Below are 17,851 nucleotides of genomic sequence, written 5' to 3'. Positions count from 1 at the left end.
TGTGGCCAGAAGCTCGAGATGTATAGAGCACTGGCTCATGAAACCCCTACAAGATTTACTATCACCAGAAATTTTTTCAGGCAGCGTGAGTTGAGGTAGGGTCGGAACAGGGGTGGCAGTGGACAAGGTTGCTGCAGCCACGCTAGCAGCCTGAACAGCTACTGCGGTAACATCCACCGCTGAGGTTGTGCGCTCAAGAGCAGCCAACCTACCCTCCAGCTGCTGGATGTACTGCAAGGATTGCTGTTTGTCCATCATTTCTAGCCAGACCCTAGCACTAATGCAATGTTAGGGCTAGCGGAATGCACCAAATAATTCGATAGATAGAATAAGGTGCGTTCACAGCCTGGGGTCGACCGTGCAGAGATGGAACCTGCTGCTGAGTAATGACGAACTATATGGCAGTACAAAATGGATTCACACACGGGTTAACTTCACCCTGTATGAAGAAAGCAAACCCTGTTGCATCACAGGGCCGTGGTACCGCACAAAAGAGCGCAAGCAAGGAGTCACAGAACTCAATCCCAAGACTCTGGATTAGAGTTCAACTAGACCTCATGTGCTCGACACCGCAACTGGAGTGTCAGAGAAAATAAAATAATAATTATTATTTAGATGCAAGAGAGTGCGTGAGGTGCCGCTCTGGCGGACAACACTAGCCACCCAGGCTTGGTAAGGAAACTGGCGGTCACAGCAATTAGACGCTGTTTTGTGTGTCACGTGCTGATGGCTAAGTCAGGCGCTAGATAGCAATCATCCACCTTATGCGAGCAGTCATACACAAGGGAGGGGATAATTAATGAACGACTTTCACATGTCAACACACACACATTCACAAGTGTACACTAGCGCATGGCCGAGCGGCCATGCAAACCTTTTATAGTGGCAGTGCTACAAGACCTTCCAGATGGACCATTAGGAGCCGCAGCAGGACCTGAGCATGTGACCCACGACCTCCAATGGGAGGTTGTCCCGTGGGCATGCTCAGTATGTGAAAAGCAGGACTTAGTCTCAGAAAGGCCTGCTCGCTGCTGAACATTGCTGGCTACAAGGACAGAGCCTGGAAGGGCAGTAGTAACCAGTCGTCCAGTATCAGCCTGAGCTAGATGCTGGGACCGAAGTCTCCGCTGAGCAGACTCCACTGTGGCTGGAGAAGAATGGGAGATGACAGCGGAGATTGTTCAAAATTCCCCCTTTGCAGAGGTGGGAACTCGACACCAAACACATCTATTGGGCAAGTTAACTCAAAAGCTAAACAAGCATACACACACACAAGGCCGACGGGATGCTCCATTGTGCCCCGCACTGTCCGAACACCGAGCACATTCCAGATATCGCTCCCAATAAGGTACTAAAACTATTTTAATATTTCAAATCAAGCTAAATCATTTTGCAGATACATTCTCCACACTAAATACATGAAAATACTGGATTTTCCCAGTCTTTTAAACTAGAAGACCCCCTTAATGGAATGGTGCAGGAAAGCAAGATGCCAAAGAAAGAATAAATCTATCTGCTATGCTGCTCCAGATGGATGTAGACATGATTGTAAAATACCACAATCACGGTACAATAATTTATTGAATAGTAAAAATGTAAAGTAAAAAACACAATGCGTTTAAAAGCCATTTTGACTTCTTTGTTTTGTGTCGAGTCAGGTGAGTACATATAAAAAACAGCTTAAAGCAGCATTTGTTAAGCTGTGTTGCTTGGGTGAATAAAACTGAAATAACAATAAGCTTAGTAGGGTTTTATTTGAGTAACAGTGGGGAAACCAAAGGCAATGGAACTCACCTGATGTGGTTGCGTGACCACAACCACTAATAGGCTTAAGGCTGCTGCAGACCCGCAAATCGATATAAACAAAAAATGGAAAGAAAGGGTTACTTTTGCCAGGTCCGAGCATTCCTACATGAACAGTTTCCTGGATAGTGGATTGGTCATCGTGGGCCAGTTGAATGGCCACCAAAGTCTCCCGATCTGACCCCCTTAGACTTTTATCTTTGGAGTCATCTGAAGGAAATTGTCAATGCTGTGAAGATACAAGATATGCAGCATCGGAAAGCCTGTGCTAGCATTTCTTCTGCGGTGTTGCTATCAGTGTGTCAAGAGTGGGAGAAGAGGGTTGCATTGACAATCTAACACAATGGGCAGCACTTTGAACACATTTTGTAAGTGGTCATAAACTTGTAAATAACTCATTGAAGAATAAACTTATGTTAAAACCAAGCGCACCATTGTTTTTCATGTGAAATTCTCAATAAGTTTGATGTTTCACATGACCCTCTTCCCATTAAAAAAATAAAGTTGGATCCAAAATGGCTGACTTCAAAATGGCCACCATGGTCACCACCCATCTTGAAAAGTTTCCCCCTCCCATATACTAATGTGCCACAAACAGGAAGTTGATATCACCAACCATTCACATTTTATTTAGGTGTATCCATATAAATGGCCCACCCTGTACATTTGTTGTCCATTTTTCTGCCTCATCAAGAATCTGCTGCTAGAACTGGAACATTTTTATGCTTTTTTAGAATATGCTCACAGAGATTTTGGGAGCTGTGCAAGTCTGGCAAGGCTTTCAATGGAAAATTACATCATATCATAAATCCATGCAATTTTTCAATGGAGTTTTCAGTCATGATGTGTTCTTATGTGTTAAGATTGGTGCAGATTTCACTAGGAATCCTGCTCAAAGAAATTACATGTCACTTTTTTTTCTGCTGCCCAGTTTTTAACATGTTGAAAAATAACATTTGCAGTAAAATAAATTGAAATTTAATTCTAAGAGTATTTGAAGTGGTTTTATAAAGGGAGAAAGCACAGAGCAGAACAGGACGGTCAGGTTGTTCCTTTGTTCAACATTCTTTGTTCAACCATGTCGGAAACATAAAATAGTGTCATGCTATAATTACACCAGAAAAATCTAATGGTGGCATTTGTCTATGTGTTAACAAGTTCAATAGCATTTGTTGTAAAATTCTCAACAAAAAAATTCATACATGTAAGATACACACATTGAAATTCATTGCTGAAGTTTTCCGAGTGAAAAATCAATTTTATTTATGCGAACACAATATTTCTGTGGCACATATGTGAACTTTTGCCAACCCACATGTTCACCTTAGAAAACATAGTATCAAATATTCTATTGGAGTATACTGAGTTTATAAGTTAATCTGAACATTACAAGTTAACACTTAGTCAGAATAAGGATTGAAGTACCCCTTCGAAATGGAATGGTGGTCACATAATGCCCCATTTATTATCTATCGGTCTGCCAGAGAAAACCAGTCGCTCTATGTGACTATCTACACCACCAGTGCCACAGACAATAAATGCAGTGGGGGTGGACATACGCAGTCACAGCTACATTTCAAATGTGTATTTCAAAGTCTTTTTCTCCAGATTGGTGGAGGTCAAACACTGTGAAGAGGTAATAACTTCAAATAACTTCAAATGTTGAAAATAACCATTATTTATGCATCATAGATGGACAGATGGTGGTCACACTTCTAGCACTGTCACCTATAGTATCTTAAACTTTTCCCAGCCGACCCTGCTCCATAAATGGCTGGTGTTGGCTGTATTGTGCTGCTGGTATCTGCCACTTTCATCAACTATTGGAGCCAGCTCTGATTGCTGCTTCATAATTACTTAAATTCCACTTTCAATCTATGACTGTAACATTTACGTTGCATGAACTGGATGAGCTTTCGTGTCCATCCCTCACTGCTCCCACTCCATAGACATGATTGCAGTGTGGATGTTGGTTCCATACTGCTATATCTTAGAAAAACAATTAAGCCCAGTTATAGGCTGGGCTTCATAAGAGATTTCCACTACCTACTGCATTACTGAAGTTTTTACCACACTCCTTTTCCCAAACCAAAAATATATTTTTAAAAAATGAGAAAAAAGAAAACATGTTTGATATTACTAAATCCATAAAAGTCAGTCAAAAATCTAAAATTAACTCATAGAGTTTAAAGTAAAAATCAAAAGGATAGAATTACCTTTTCTTTAGTGACTATACTCTCCTCTAAAAATGGAATAAAAATCAAACAAAATATATGTACTCCAAAATGGTACCAATATCAACTGTAGCTTGTTATGCAAAAAATTAGTTATTATGGATGGAAAAATAAAAAAAAAGGTTACGGGTCTCATAAATGGTCACAAACCCAATTTTCTTGACATAAGGTTCAAATTTTTTTTAACCATAAAATATAAAAAAAAGTGTGATATCACTAATTGTACTGACATGGAGAATCATATTGACAGGACAATGTTACCACATAATGAACATCGTAAAGAATAAAAAAGGAAAAGCACTTTTTCACCATTTCACTCCATTTGGAATTTTATGGTAAAATGAATATTGCAAATCAAATCAACATCTTGCACTTCAATAAAGAAATCCTCAAAGGCAATGTCACAACAAAACTGACTCTTAAATGCAAGTGATAGGAGATAGCGGCTAATCTGGGATGCTAGTGTAGAACTGAACAAGAAGTCAGGATCAGGCAAGGGGACAGTGTGGTTCATTCTCAACACGTTTTGAAGTACTACAACCTAATCTTCAGGAGTACTGCAGAGATCTTTGTGGTTCTCCTGAAGAAGAAGTTGTAATACTTCAAAAGAATAAACCACACAGACAAATCTCCTTGCCTGATCCTGACTTCTTGTTTGGTTGTACATCAGCAGTGCTGCAGATTAGCTGCTTTCTCTTATCACTTGCATTACTACACACAGGTGCTTCTCACAAAATTAGAATATCACCAAAAAGTTAATTTATTTCAGTTCTTCAATGCAAAAAGTGAATCTTATATATGATATAGAGTAATTACAAACAGTGATCTATTTCAAGTGTTTATTTCCATTAATGTTGATGATTTTGGCTTACAGCCAATGAAAACCCAAATGTCATTATCTCAGTAAATTAGAATAATTAACAAAAAACACATGCAAAGGCTATCTAAGCTTTTAAAAGGGTCCCTTAGTTGGTTTCAGTAGGCTCCACAATCATGGAGAAGACTGCTGACTTGACAGATGTCCAGAAGGCATTCCTTGACACACTCCACAAGGAGGGTATACCACAGAGCGTCATTGCTAAATAAGCTGGCTGTTCACAGAGTGCTGTATCCAAGCATATTAATGGAAAGTTGAGAGGATGGAAAAAGTGTGGTAGATAAAAGTGCACAAGCAACCAGGATAACTACAGCCTTGAAAGGATTGTTAAGAAAAGACCATTCAAAAATTTGGGGGAGATTCACAAGGTGTGGACTGCTGCTGGAGCCATTGTTTCAAGAGCCACCACGCACAGACATATCCAGGACATGGACAACAAGTGTTGCATTCCTTGTGTCAAGTCACTCATGACCAATAGACAACGCCACAAGTGTCTTACCTGGGCCAAGGAGAAAAAGAACTGGACTGTTTCTCAATGGTCCAAGGTGTTGTTTTCAGATAAAAGTAAATTTTGCATTTCATTTTGAAATCAAGGTCCCAGAGTCTAGAGGAAGAGTGGAGAGGCACACAATCCAAGCTGGTTTGGGAAGCCATGTCATCTGCTGGTGTAGGTCCACTGTGAGGGCTGCTATCTAAACAACCTGGGCTTCCATAACCCCTCAGCAGTGTCACAGGCTGATCGCCTCCATGCCACACCACATTGATGCAGTAATTGATGCAAAAGGAGCCCGACTAAGTATTCAGTGCATTTACTGAACATACATTTCAGTAGGTCAATATTTCGGACTTTAAAATAATTTTTCAAGCTGGTGTTATAAAATATTCTAATTTACTGAGATATATCTGGTTAAAGGGGAGGAAAGGAAAAAAGCGCATCGATCTAAATGTAAATGTATAATAAGGTCGTAGGTGAATATAGGTGGCGCTCATCTTTTATAAATCTTGATATCTTGCATATAGGACACTTGGGACCATTAGGTGTTCAAAGGTGGATTTCTTCTGTGGTCGGAATGCTGCAGATCCCTGGTAGCTAGTACGTCACTCAGACCAAGTAACCATAGGAGTGTTATCCAATAAACTTTATACAAAACTATTTGCGCTCCCGTGGGTGTAGGATCCAAGGCTTCTTATTATCCAAGAAAGGTTTTTATTATTTCTCAAGAAAAAGTACATACAATGCATTTCCACAGTATAAATGTCTTCCTCTGGTATATTGTCAATATTGTCAATATTGACAACATACCTGAGGAAGACATTTATGCTGTGGAAATGAATTATATGTACTTTTTCTTGAGAAATAATAAAATACTTTTTGGGATAATAAGAAACCTTGGATCCTACACCCACGGGAGCACAAATAGCCTGGTATAAAGTTTATTGAATTCACTGAGATAATGACTTTTACGTTTTCATTGGATGTAAGCCATAATCATTAACAGAAATAAACACTTGACATAAATCACTCTGTTTACAATGACTCTATATCATACAGTATATGAGTTTCACATTTTGTATTGAAGAACTGAAAAAAATTAACTTTTTGATGATATTCTAATTTTGTGAGAAGCACCTGTAAGATCTACCAACCAAATGGGCTGCAGTAGTTGGAACCATTTTTGATAACTTTTCAGAGTTTTTTCCCACATAACCCCATCAGGTGAGCGGAACAACCTCTGATTACTACGTTAAATTGGATAACACCATATTGTGCTTTCCTTGTTCCCCAGTATTATCCTAGATCTCTTAGGGTACTGTCACGCAGTACCATTTCCATCGCTACGACGGTACGATTCGTGACGTTCTAGCGATATCGTTACGATATCGCAGTGTTTGACACGCAGCAGCGATCAGGGATCCTGCTGAGAATCGTACGTCGTAGCACATCGTTTGGAACTTTCTTTCGTCGCTTGATCACCCGCTGACATCGCTGGATCGTTGTGTGTGACAGCGATCCAGCGATGTGTTCGCTTGTAACCAGGGTAAACATCGGGTAACTAAGCGCAGGGCCGCGCTTAGTAACCCGATGTTTACCCTGGTTACCAGCGTAAAAGTAAAAAAAACAAACCGTACATACTCACCATCTGATGTCCGTCAGGTCCCTTGCCGTCTGCTTACCACTCTGACTGTCTGCCGGCCGGAAAGTGAGAGCAGATCACAGCGGTGACGTCGCCGCTGCGCTCTGCTCTCACTGTACGGCCGGATCTCAGTCAGAGCAAGAAGCGGACGGCAAGAGACCTGACGGGCAGCAGATGGTGAGTATGTACGGTTGTTTTTTTTTACTTTTACGCTGGTAACCAGGGTAAACATCGGGTTACTAAGCGCGGCCCTGCGCTTAGTTACCCGATGTTTACCCTGGTTACCCGGGGACTTCGGCATCGCTCCAGCGCCGTGATTGCAACGTGTGACCGCAGTCTACGACGCTGGAGCGATAATCATACGATCGCTGCGACGTCACGGATCGTGCCGTCGTAGCGATCAAAATGGTACTGTGTGACAGTACCCTTAGATGCGGAGAAAAAAAAAGGAGCCCATTCATGCCTTGTAAGCAACAGAGATGTGGGTGCAAATACAATATTCCAGCCTTTTATTTGTATGGGAGAGTTCAACATTAGCTAGTTAGTGCATTAGACAATTTTTGGAGTTTTTATTTTGCCACCATTGTCCACGGACTTTACATACATTAACATAACTGACCCCATTGGGCCTCACAATCTAAATTACCTATCAGTATGTCTTTGGAATGTAGGAGGAAACTGAACCAGGAGGAAACCCATGTGGACATGGGGAGATCATATAAACTCCTTGCAGATGTTGTCCTTGGTGGGATTTGAACCCAGGATGCCAGCGTTGTAAGGTTACAGTGCCAACCACTGAGTCACCTTGCTGTCATTAAAGTATATGTAAAGAGCTGCTCAAGTGCAGTGCACCTCTCAAATACTGATAGCGCTTCATGGGGTCCATTCTTCAGATAAATGTAGGCGCTAGTGATGGGACATGAATCTAACAGATATTTATGGCTATTATTATCAATATGCCATAAATGCCCCATATGGGACAACCCCTATTAAATTTCTCATCCAAAATAAAACTAAGGTTACATAGACTACATAAACATCATAAATCTACATAGTCATGTGTGAACGAAATGTTGATAAAGTAAAATACAGCGCAAGATTTTTTTATTGTATCACTGATTAAATAAGCAAAATCTATTAATTTCCTAAATTCAAACCAAAGTATTGTGCGCGCATCACCTTTCCACAAATTTGCATCAAATGTTATTGTGAAGCTTAAACACTATATTAATAAAAGATCAAATTTAAAGAGAATGACCACAAAAAACAAGACACTTTTGCCGCAACTCAATCTTGGTTTAAACCCTTTATAAAATCCCTTGTCTAGAACTAATGCATGTTGTAAAAAAAGTCAGTGTTGTGTTTTGAAAAAAAAATCTCAAACCAAAAAAGTAAAATCCTAATTTTTCCATAAAAAAATTCTATATTAAAAAATGTAAAAAAAAATAGATAAAAAACTCATGTTGCATCTTTTACGACATGGTGTAAATAACTATTAGTAATTTATCATGTAGTAGAAGATTGCTAAAACAATGTCACAAAAGCCATGTTTGTTTATCTCATCTCCCCCAAAAAATAGAATTAAAAAGCAAGCAAAATGTTGCATGTACCTTAAAATGGTAATGATTAAAATAAAAATAAGAGTGAGGACAGGACCAATAAAGAACCAGGAACCGATAAAATATATGGAGTTCTATAAAGGGATGAAAATGCCAATACCACTATTAATCATTCCGGTCCATGAAATCACTACTGTAGTGTGAGAACCTTGCAAAAATAATATATCACTTTCCTGGACGTCCAAGAATATGTCATGTCATCAAAATAGGATTTTCAAGTTTTACTATTATTTTTTTTTCTTCCATTGATATTTTATGCGGCATACAGTATATGTAATGCCCGGGAGACCGAGGTACCCAGCACCAGATCAATGAAGTCCGTCTCTTGAGGGGGATGTCACTAGTGGCTTGACCCGGTGCTGTGGCCTCAGGCGAAGCACAGTGTAAGTGGTATCATGAAGGAACAGAGACTTACTTGATCAGCAGCAGGTCCTCTCAGCTGTGATGACCCCGATCCTGGATCGATGGCTATTGTCCAAATGAAAGACTGAGGTGCTGAAACGTTTAACCAGTTTACTTCTACACAAAGGGGATTGCAATCAGTACTGTCACCGGAGTCTGTTTAAGAACTCTGAATTACTCTGACCCTGTCAGGATTTCCACCTCTTATTATGCGCAGTTTCTGTATGGCCCTGCTGCTGTATGTGAACTGGCTGCTGACCCAATCTGTCTCTTCTATGCTCTGGTTTGACGGACAACCCAAGTCCTTTTTGTCGGCTTACCCTCTCTGGGAGTACCGCTGAACTCTGTGTCTGTTGCTGCGTCTTACCCTGGTGAAGCCAATATCACCTCACTTCCTTCCGGTTGCTGTATTATATATAATGAATATAGCCACGGATCCGGTATCCGTCTTTGCGCCTATTCTGAGTAGAGGTTATTGCTACCCGGTTCTCACAATGTCCTTTTTCTCTATTCCTCTTTTCCTACTATCGGTATTACAGGCCTATAATCCGTCATAGGGCTGTTAGGAGTTCAGTTATACGACCTCTCACTTTCAGCTCCTCAACCCAACTGCCTGTCCTTCTCTCAGACCAGAATAGATCAAGGGGAGTCTCTGGAGCTTCCCCTTCTGGCCGGAGATGGTAGTGCAGTCTTGCTATTCTAATATTTGTATTTGGTGTCAATAACTATTTTTGTGGCAAATACCCCTAGGGGCGCCACATATACTATAGTATGTACATATTTATCATATATAATCTCTAATTTTAAACAGTTTATACATGCACCAGATTTGGTTGCAGCAATCCAGTCTAAGTTTACACCACGTTTTTATTTTGCTTAATTTATACCAGAAAAATGTGTCACAATTTTGGAGCATTTTTTGGAGTGCAGTGTTGCAAATTGAGCTACACCCCTTTTCAGCAAGGCCTTGCCTCCATGTGAAGTTAAACACGGAAAGTGTCTAACACATATTAAATACAGTATAAATGATTTAGCTTGATAAATCTCCCTTAGGCCACATTGTCATGTTGAGTATTGGGTCAATATTTTACATCAATATCTGTAAACCAAAACCAGGAGTGTGTGAAAAATAGAGAAGTGGTGAGTGGTGACATGTTTCTATTATACTTTTCCTCTGATTGTTCCACTCCTGGTTTTGGATTACAAATACTGAAGTAGAATACTGACCAAATACTCAACGTATAAATGTGGTTTTATTGGATCTCTAAAATGCAGATTTATAGTAATGTTTCTGAAAAATAGATACACAGGGGAGAATTTTTCATTATGAGAGTTCTGAAAACCATGAAGAGAAACAGGCAAAAAAGTCCAGTTTCTGCAAAAAGATTTTTTTTTTAGAAAACAGGTGAAAAAATATAAAAATATTACTAAACACATCATTTATTTGAGTGCTTCAAAAACAAGAAAAAACATAGCATTAGGCCTGGCCTTTTTTCTCCTTTTTCTCTTCATGTCCTCTTACCTGAAACTAAGCCAAGAGCTATCCATGCACCGCAACCCTTGTGGATCATTGCCTGAACCCGGTGAGCTGATGTAAACTTTATTTTTTCTTTTGCTAATTTTGGAAGTCAGTTTTGTTTGTGGATGCCAAATTTATCAAAGTGGTTGATGATTTATGAAAATGAATCATGTCTTAAGTTACACTTTACACTTCTGAATACAAATGTTAATGTTAATGTAATTTAATAAAATGCGCAAGTCAAAAAAATGACTAAAAAATGAAAAATGATAAGATCGAGTATTTTAACATGCTAAATATAAAAATGATGGACTTTGCACAAAATCTATTGAAAATGGTGAACAACTTTTAGAAATGTGTTTAAAAAAAGACATAAGATGTAACAAAAAAACAGACACAAAACAGGCGATAAATTTCCTCCACAATATTATGTCTGAAGGCGTGGTGCATAATTTAGATCTTCATTTTTTATAATTTCTATCTTTAAGATTTTGCTCTCCACTCTCAGGCCCTGTACTTGACTTCTCACACTGTATCAGTATTTCCTGGAGAGTTCCTTAGATTAAATGTTTAGTCTTCTGATTTATTTTTTTACTAATTTTATTTAGCTGTGCAATCTTTTCTTCTTTTTATAGGGATTAAGGGATCAAGATCTCTATTCGATAATGCAGAGTTTTTAGCTTTGAACAGCCGTAATATTATATGTAAGTAAAAAATAATATCTTTACAACATCAACAGCAAAGCAAAAACTACTCTATAAATGACATTGATCTTTGTTCATCACAGAAAAGACTGTGTTAAATATCTGGCCATATGATACATTTTATCAAAAACATACAAATATAAAAAAAAATAGGGAACGATTTAATTTTAGGCTTTGCAAAGCTGACAAAATTTAGTTGCAACTCATTATGCCAAAACTTTTTAACTTTTGATGTTTTTACGCAAGTTACTAACAGTTCAGACGAATTGAGTACAACAAGGGAAGGACTTAGATGAAAGAGGGGCAAGACACCACAGCTCATCTATTTCCCTGGCTTGAGTGATATTTCTGATGCGGTGACACTCATCAAACACTCCAGATTCATGGAGAGACATGCACCTCTACATGAATCAGGAGTGCCTAATAGTGATAAGCATGTGTGCTCGTTACTCGTGTTTTCCGAGCATGTGCAGGTGGTCTCCGCGTATTTTGGGCGTGCTCGTAGATTATGTTTTTGTGTCTGCAGCTGCATGATTTGCGGCTGCTAGAAAGCCTGAATACATGTAGGGATTCTCTAACAAACAGGCAATCCCTGCATGTATTCAGGCTGTCTAGCAGCTGCAGAGACAAAAACATGATCTACGAGCTCGCCCAAAATACTCGAACACCCGAGCCAGCTCGGAAAACACGAGTGATGAGCAGGCTCGCTCATAACTAGTGCCTAACTCCACCATGCATCCTCATCAAGACTGCTGAGAAAATTGCGAGTCTTCATGAATCAGGACCATAGCATAGAGTCTCATACAGCTTGGGTAGAAACACTGTATTTGGCAATTTGCGTTATTGATTTATAATTTTATTATTGAACAACCCAAGAGGTTATTAAACCTAAAATCTGAATATTTAAAAAAGTAAAAGTGAGATTTTGGTTTTCTTATGTAAATTTCTCTGTGTGCAAAATTATTGAGCAAATATTCTTGTGCAGAATTATTATGTAACTAAATGAAAAATGCAATTTTTCCATCTCAGTTGTTTATTTTTAAGTGTTAAAGTGAGAATAATAATCAAACTCAAAGCAAATTAAATTTCTTAACATTTCAGAAAAAAATATCAGTGACCGATATAGCCACCCTTCTGTTCGCTAATAGTGATGAGTGAGTATACTCTTTGCTCAGGTGGTCTCCGAGTATTTGTAAGTGCTCGGAGATTTAGTTTTCATCACCGCAGCTGAATGATTTACAGCTACTTGCCAGCTTGAATACATGTGGGGATTCCCTAGCAACCAGGCAACCCCCACATGTACTCAGCCTGGCTAGTAGCTGTAAATCATTCAGCTGCGGTGATCTCCGAACACTAACAAATACTCGGAGACCACTGTAGAAAACCCGAGCACGGGTATACTCGCTCATCACTATTCACTAGCAGTCATAAGCTCCATCCAAGGAGTTTTTCTTTTTCTTCATCTGTTGACAATCAACTTTTTGTTCAGTATAAACCACAGCCTATCAGACATTGTTCTGTTCCATCACTAGAGATTAGGTCAGGTCAGTAAAGGGCCATGTCATTATTTTTTCACCTTTAAGGACTTTACTAGAAGCTAATACTGGAGACGTCGATGCTGCAATGGATCATTCTCCTGTATAAAAGTCATGATTTTCTTGAAAGATGCAGACTTTTTCCTGTACCACTGCTTGAAGAAATGAAAACATTTACATATGTACTATGAAAAAACAAGTAATTATTTGGCATAAGAATCACATATCTTCTTCTGGTGATCATTCCATATAAATCTCTTGCAATTACCACACTTGGTTATGATTTTTTGGTCAGTAGATCTTACACATTAATGATATTGACCTTTGACAGGAGTTGGGTTACTTTCAGATTTACTGTAGAAGGCTCGGTGTGATCATTGAGTTGTCTTTTCAGGAAATGTGGCAAGCTGGAAATTTATGTTCTCATACTTTTATGAGCTCTTACGAATTCCTTCCACAAACATTTTATAAAATCTCTTAGGGTAACTTTAGTCTCGTTATTCATGTTATAAATAATGTAAACATTTATTTCTGACACACTGAAGAAATTAAATCAAATTGACCATTGGCCATCTCATAGTGCAGCGACAACGTTATAAGTTTCACACAGATACACCATTAGTCGCATGGGGTTCGTTGGATCCCAAGCACCTCGCTGTGGCACAAATAGTCCATACCGAGTCTCACAAAGCCCTGAGAAGATAGGACCGCCCAAGCTAGAAAGCGACCAAAATGGAAGGTTACTTACTCTCTATATTGGCAGAAATATGACATAAACAAACTCGCTTGGGGTATGTGACTAATTAAAAGTTAATAAATAATCTGATATGCACCACAAATATGACTAATTTGTTCAAAATGTATTACATTGACTTAAGGCTATTGATAAATGTATTTGTTATTTTTATTTTTTGTTTTATATTGATTTATTTATTTATTATTTTATTTTGACATGTCATTGATATTTTTTTAATGTACACCTAACTGTAAGCTTATTTTTGCCATCAGCACTGGGTATCAATTTTAATAAGGTCTGCAGTTACTGGAACAGTTTTCACTACAAGACTTTCAATGATAAGGTTTTCTACTTCCCTGGAAATTGCACCTATGTTTTTGCTTCTCACTGTAAGAACAATTATGAAGACTTTGTCATACTGATCAGACCCACAACAAATATGGACAATGTTGTGTTATATACCATCGTTCAATTGAAAATTGATGATGTCATAATTATATTATTCAATGGTACTGTGCAGGTCCAAGATGACATGTAAGTATAATTTTGTACATAAAATTACTAATGAATGAACAATCTTTAATGGTTGCGCTAATGGTAATGCAACAAGTCTTTTAGGGCTATATTATAGGGAAGGTAAAAAGAACAATTGCTGCACACGATTCTCCATTTCTCATTATTCCTTAACAGTTACTTCCCTTCTGCCAGAATACCCATTTATTACCCATCCTTTGAGTAGGTAACAACTTAGAGATCAGCAAGGGTATTAATGTTGAGCAACCTACTGATCATCTGACTTTAACCCATTCTGAAGACATCAGTCTGGCACAGGTGTACGGTATGTTTATTTTTTCTGTGTCATACAGCAAGCTCTACGAATAGCCAACATATTTAGCTCCGATCACTGTTTTATAGACATTTAGCAGCCCCTGTCATGCTCTCACAATGTCATTTAAATGGTAAACAGGGGTTGAAATCCATTTGGGCATTTATTTACCCTCACCTTTCCAGGTTGTCGATAAGTTACAGTGGCAGTAAACTTTACCCACTACCATAGAATCATTGATTTCTCAGTATACTACATGCAAATTGCCTCTTCAGACGCCACCTGTTGGAAGTATACTACAATAATTTTCAATTACATGATTGATTTCACAAAATCATTGATTTCACAATATACTATAACAATTTTCTGATTGCTTAATTAGAAGATAAAACTAGATATGTAAAAAGTAGATAAAAAGTGTTTTTATAATATTAAAATTATATTCAATAATATATTTTAAGAATTGCACTTAATTAAATTGTAATTTAATATTGCTGGGTCTATAAAAGTCTAGTTTATCAAAATATAAAATGGTTTAGAAAACATGGCGAATGTTGTAAAAAAATGGCAGAATTGCTGTTTTTACTTATTGCACCAAAAGAGATAAAAACACGGCATGTAACCCATGATGGTACCAATAAAAATAGTGCTCAACACACAAAAAGTAAATTCTTCCTAAATCCTTCTACAGTTCTATCATCATCGTCATCATGAAAATTAGAAAGGTATGAGTTTCAGAAATGAAAATTGAAATCAAATTTTTACACATTTAGTTACATTTAAATAATATTAACATTTATCATTTACTTACTTAATTAATTATTTAATTAAACTATTTAGCTTGACCTGCAAAATCAATCTGGCAGGTCACTTTTACCACACATTGAATGACAATAAAAACAAAACCCCCAAAACAATTGCAAAATTGCATTTTTTTTTTTAACCATTTCATCCCATTTGGATCCTTCTTATCACTTTTTAATACATTATATGGAAAAGTGAATGATATACATAATTTTAACTTGACCTGCAAAAACAAGCCTTTGTATGGTTGTAATGACAAAAAAATTAAAGGGTTATTATTGAGAAGGGGGTTTGTAATGAATTCAGTGTGCATTTAATGAAGAAGGCCAGGTTTTGTGATAAAACGTTAGCTCTTGCAATCTGAGAATAAAGGCCCCAATACACATTAGATTAATGTTGGCTGAACCTGCTAATATCATCATTTTTGACTGTCAGAGGCGATGTCAATCAAGCATATCTGATTTTGGGCTGATGATCACATCCCAGAAATAACATGACAACACTCTGTTGAATGAGAGCTCCTGTGTATGGGAAAGTAATCTGAGATTGTTGTCAGTCGGCTGATTGGCCAAACCATCATTTTTCACCATTAATGAAAAGTATAACTTTTCTATCAATAAAGGCTCTGTTCGTGTCTGTGTGGGAGTTCCATTTGTCTGTTCTGTCTTAGGAGCAATTTGATCCATTTGCTTGTAAAAGTGGAAAAGCCATCTAAACTTCTTGTCTATAGACTTCTATATTATTGTATTGACCTGCCGTTTTATGAGATATATCCTTATGTGTCTGCAGCTTCCTGGTTACTTAAAGGTCGCAGAGTTAATTGTTTAAAGCCAGCACAGGTTGGGAGGAGTTAAGTGGGTATATTGGAACTTAGTACTGTTAGATGAGAGTTGGAAGCTACTGGAGAAGAATGAAGTGTTATATTTTCTTGTCTAGAATATAAGCCACAAGTGGGGAGTGTGTTCAGAGACAAAAGATCTAAGGGTAGCAAGCTCTAGAGCAAGCTCTACAGCAATTGTTTTTTTACATGTACAGAGCACAGAGATTGAGAAAAAAAGAGTAATCAAATGGTTTCTGACACCCACAGTGAGTGTAGCCAGTAGAAAATAGAGCTGAGGGAGGCACAATTTCCCTAAGCAGCTAGGAGTGAGCTACAAGAAGGCGATGTGTTAGCCAGTTCCGGAGGTTTAGAGAATTCTTATTACAAACAAGGGGGGAAATGTGATACCATTGCAGTGGAGTATAAGAAAAGGGAAAGTCAGAACCTTGAAGAGTACTCTGTCACTCACGTATAATAACATTAACATCGAAATGATGTGTGTTAAAAAAGATAGCTTCTGTATGGTACAGAAGAGATGTGCTATAAGTATTGGGGTTGCTATCCTCTGTTACAATTCTAATAATAATTTGAAGTAGAGATATATTTTTATCCTTTTACATCGGAATCTGGTGTCTCTGATTTGCCGTATATTTTGAAGGTCCCCCTACCATCAAAGCACTTGTGGCCTGATTAGGAGTAGTCAGCAACCTCCTACATCGCATACACCCACTCAGGAGTACCGTAACAGGGTGCTTTGGGATAACAAAGCAAACCTCGCCACAAATAGTCTCTTACACACTACCTGTTGAAAATAGAAGAGTGGTCCAATTGACTACTATGTGATCCATCTAGTTTGGAGTCGGCTTTTGTTCCAACATGCTGAACTTTAAAATACATACACCAAAACAGAACTCAGTCAAACCCATGGGGCCCATCTGTGTTTTTTTATTCATCAGATAGCAAACTTGTCCTTTTTTGGCATGGATTTCACAAGCAGAACTCTAACACATTCATGAGAACTTAGTCTGATACTATGTGAATATTAGCATGTCAAAGTTTCTAGATAAATAGCTCATTACCGAAAGTAATTAGCTGGAAATTATCAAAAATTATCAAAGACTTTCATCTGCTTTTCTTTCTCAGTGTCGAACCACCCTTCAGTATATCAACAGTAATGATTCAGAATATTGGACTGTACACGCAAATAACTTCATCGATTGGATTAGTATTCAGGATGTATGACGATGGCAATTTTGAGGTAATATAACAAAATAATAAATGAAGGAAGGGTGAGAACGGCATCAATGAAAGAGAGTGTGTGAATGAAAGTGAACTATTGTGCTGCTTCCTCACCACTCCTCCATGGGAAGAAAAGTTTGTCGATATAAAGATGATATAATGTGAAAAAGGGAGATGTTTTACAATATATTGCAGTCATCATATTATATAGCACTGTGTACTTACAATTGCTCATTTTGGCTTTCTACCCAGATAATTCTTCTCTTTTCACTGCTCAATGTAAAGACAGGAAGTCTCCTTTCCCTGCATAAATCATTCCCCTCTTCAACTCCTGACACAGCTGCTCCACCCTCCCCCTGCTAGCAACTTCTGCAGTGACTTATGATTCATACACTCATAGACTTCCTGATTCTACATAAAGCTTAGAAGGATCCAGCTAGTCGGTTTTTAGTGACATGATGTCATAGACTTAATGGAAAAAGAAGAAATAACTGGGTTGAAGGACAAAATCAATAATTTTAATTACACAGTGCCATATAATATAACTGCAATATATTAAGAACACTTTGATATGAATGCTTCTTTAAAGAGTTGTGTG

General features: G+C 38.0%; 1 protein-coding gene across 1 annotated transcript in view; it reads left to right on the top strand.

Annotated features, from left to right (window-relative positions):
* LOC143803852 (mucin-5AC-like) overlaps positions 1-17,851 on the top strand; it is a 394,146-nt gene that overhangs the window by 133,352 nt on the left and 242,943 nt on the right. The window contains exons 3-5 of the mRNA XM_077281617.1: positions 11,225-11,293; positions 13,837-14,098; positions 17,158-17,272. Of these exons, the coding sequence (XP_077137732.1) occupies positions 11,225-11,293; positions 13,837-14,098; positions 17,158-17,272 (446 nt within the window). The remainder of the gene's footprint in view (positions 1-11,224; positions 11,294-13,836; positions 14,099-17,157; positions 17,273-17,851) is intronic.

The sequence above is a fragment of the Ranitomeya variabilis genome, chromosome 2 (assembly GCF_051348905.1).
Source record: "Ranitomeya variabilis isolate aRanVar5 chromosome 2, aRanVar5.hap1, whole genome shotgun sequence".
NCBI lineage: Eukaryota > Metazoa > Chordata > Amphibia > Anura > Dendrobatidae > Ranitomeya > Ranitomeya variabilis.
The sequence above is the reverse complement of the archived record's forward strand: the minus strand, read 5'-3'. Positions and strand labels throughout refer to the sequence as shown.